Raw genomic sequence first — 3,163 nt, 5'->3', positions numbered from 1 at the left:
ATGAATTTACCAGAAATTAAATCGTATGAAGACCGAGCAGTGGATACAGTTGTATCAGTTCTGAATAAAGCTAGAGAGGCGATTGGGGAGAGACAGACCCTAAAACAACTTGCCGGTAAAAAACTTATTTATACATTTTATAGAGAGAGAGAGAGAAAGAGCCTAGAGAATAATTACTCCATTCTCCGTTTCCCACCCATTTTAATATGTTATGTGATTTAATTTAAGGTAGCACAGGGCGTAACCGCGAATCCATACCGTACTTTGTCACGACAGTCTCGCCCTCGGTTTTTTTCTCTTCTGATATAATTTGTTTAATACTTTGACTGTTTATTTTACGCTGATAATAATATTTTTTATCATCTATTTTATTGCCTATCAAGAAAGACGGAGAGTCTAATATTGAAATTAATAATAAAATTGAATTAGTTTCCCTGAATAGGGATCGAACCCACACCTCTTTCGTTTACAGCATCATGGCCTAGATTTTCCCTGTCTACCTCACAAGATGCGGGATATGCGTGATAAATAAAAATACCTATTAAATTACAATTTACATACTATAGAGGTTTTCAATAAGAAAGTGATATAAGACTGCGGGTACTTCACAATTTCATATTATAATGAACGCAGCTGTTACTTAAGTTTTAACAATTGTAAGCTCTTATTACAGCATATGGCAGCTAAAATTTTAGTCACCATTGTGCATCGTCTAAAATGGTATCGCAAAGTTTTTAAAGTTTCTGTAAGAAGAGAAAAGAGTGTCTTAACACTAGGTTCCCTTTGCCTACCCTGCTATACCCTGCTATACCCTCGTATGTGGAATACAGCGTGAAGCTGAAATAAAATATATGCATTTGTTTTCGATTTATTTGTTTCTCGAAGGATTGCTTGAACGCGATGACTATAGACTCGACAGAATAAAATTTGATTTCCATTTCTTTAATTTCACGCTCTATCCCGCACATAGTGGGGTAAACAGAGGAAGCCTCATGGGAACCTAATTTTAAGGCACTCCTTTCCCATTAAGACAATTCTGTTCCCCTCTTTCCGCCGGATTCGAATGTCGCAAGTCAACGCCGCTCTTTCCTTGATTGCATGTTTATTTTATTTCCTCGATTGGGAATCGAACCTACAGCCTGTCGCGTTTACAGTCTTCACGATAGGCTTCATTATACAATACATAGTTGGTGCTACAAGTAAATCGGGTTATGTAAAAATTTCTTACTTTCCTATGATCTATGTTTTCCTCCTACAAGTTCCCCATATCAATGTAATATTACCTATACTAAGACTTCCGTATAAACTTTTTCTAAGAACACCCGTTTCCTCAATTATGTTAGATGAAACGAGTATCTTTTATATTTTTAAAATATCTAATGACTAATTATGAATAGCCGTCGTGGTGCAGTGACAAGTCACTCTGACTGTATACGCAGTTAGCTGTAGTTGTGGGTTCGATTTCCGTGTTGTCCCATGTAGCAGGTTTGGCAGAGATAAAGATCTAGTGTCTAGACACTCTCTTACTTCCCGCCCAGTTGTCGAGACATTTCACTTACACTTAGTCTTATTAGAACGAGGAAAAGAATTTATTTAATATCTCGAATCGAACTCACAATCTCAACCGTCGCTTCAAGCAATAAACTTTAATAATTTAATTTAAAAAAATGATAAATTAATATATATTTGTTTTCCCATAAGCAAGTCGAGATTTCTTAACGCCTCAAGCTAAGGTGTCCCTCACCAGCCTTGAATGCCCTCTCGCCATAACCAGTGAAAAACTTATAAAACATACTATAGAAAAGAAATGGCACCTAACTGATACCTTCCTGTACGATCTAAAGTATTTGGGAAGCTCGAAAAATGAATCCTCCGAATATTTTTATTTTGAGGTAAGGTAACAATCTTATACGTACATTTTGATACCTGTTGAGGGGTCATCTTGGTGCAGTGGTTCAGAGTCTGTGAACACGGCAGTTGTGGATTTAATCCCCATTAGGATGTATTTAAATTTTCTGCTGCTGTAGCCAGCCCTGCAAAATGCGGGATACAGCGTGAAAGTGTATATACATTTTGAAAGGTTTGTGTAGTGGTTATAGAAACGAGCCGGTTCATACAGTTAATTACTTGTTTGTATTTAAAATTAATTTTATTTCTCCGATCAATATAGACAAATTTTTGTCACCAGATAATAAAACAATTAATTAGGGTGGAAAATGTAGAATACAGTGACTTAACTCTACGTTCTCTCATCCACTAATGAATGAAGTGCCAATTTCGGAATACTTTCTTATCGCTAACGACAAATTTCGATCTGGCTCGCCAACCATGTTAATTAAGCTTAATTGGCTGGAGCTTTTGGACGGATTCCAAAGGTGTATCGATTTGAATCTTAATTCTTCTAACATATATAAAGCATATTACAAAATTTTATAAAAATTTTGGCACATTTTATTTGGAACTTATCTATCTTTTTTTTAGTTATCTATTAATAATTAAACGTTACTTTTTCTTGCTTCAAGTATCTTTCTCTCGTCAGTTCTCCATCTTTTTTGTTCTGTAGGCTATGTTCAGCCAACCCACTGCCGCTTATCCAATACCTCAAGCCACAGCTTCTGTATTCTTTCGAGTGGAGGACAAGCTGATAGAGCCACCAAAAGTAAAAGGTGTGCCCATGGTATGTATGAAAAGTAGAAAAAGATTAATTATAATTTTAGAAAGAATATAGCTAAAAAAAAAAAAATATTTCTAAAGAAAGAAAAGAAAGAAAGAAATACCTATTGGTATTTCTTTCTTTCTTTTCTAAATGGTAGGTATACCATTTAAGAACGAAAAGTTGCTGGTTCTATTTTCATTTCCAATTCGGCGGAAAGTAGAGGAAGGAAGTGTTTTAATATGAAAACGAAGGACCTTTACCATAGGTTCCCAGGTTCCCTCTGTCGGGAAACAGCATTAAGGTAAAAAAAATAAATAAAACAATGTTTCCAGATGTCATTCAGAATAGAAGGTCACAGAAGTGATCACGATGTGAGATATATAACTTTGGTACCGGACTGGATCCTGGCTGTCATACGAATGAAAGTTAAGCTTTTCCAGAGGGTTGAGGAACTTGTGTTATTCTAATAGACGAATAATTATTTAAAAAGATAAATAATTTATTGTT

General features: G+C 35.3%; 1 protein-coding gene across 1 annotated transcript; it reads left to right on the top strand.

Moving 5' to 3' along the window:
• Positions 1 to 3,163, top strand: LOC146532267 (uncharacterized). The gene is made up of 4 exons (XM_085197824.1): positions 1 to 115; positions 1,702 to 1,892; positions 2,564 to 2,677; positions 2,989 to 3,163. Exons 1-4 carry the CDS (start codon positions 1 to 3, stop codon positions 3,121 to 3,123), a joined length of 555 nt encoding a protein of 184 aa, XP_085053950.1. The 3' UTR covers positions 3,124 to 3,163.

This window comes from Heliconius melpomene, chromosome 14 (genome assembly GCF_056956725.1).
Source record: "Heliconius melpomene rosina isolate 202511_hmr_F chromosome 14, ASM5695672v1, whole genome shotgun sequence".
Lineage (NCBI taxonomy): Eukaryota > Metazoa > Arthropoda > Insecta > Lepidoptera > Nymphalidae > Heliconius > Heliconius melpomene.
The sequence above is the reverse complement of the archived record's forward strand: the minus strand, read 5'-3'. Positions and strand labels throughout refer to the sequence as shown.

Bases quoted from the DNA above. Each gene is read 5' to 3' on its own strand.
- LOC146532267 (XM_085197824.1), top strand. From the start codon at position 1: ATGAATTTACCAGAAATTAAATCGTATGAAGACCGAGCAGTGGATACA. The intron at 116-1,701 runs GTAAAAAACTTA...TTTTCCCATAAG, and splicing joins GACCCTAAAACAACTTGCCG to CAAGTCGAGATTTCTTAACG. The intron at 1,893-2,563 runs GTAAGGTAACAA...TTTGTTCTGTAG, and splicing joins CCGAATATTTTTATTTTGAG to GCTATGTTCAGCCAACCCAC.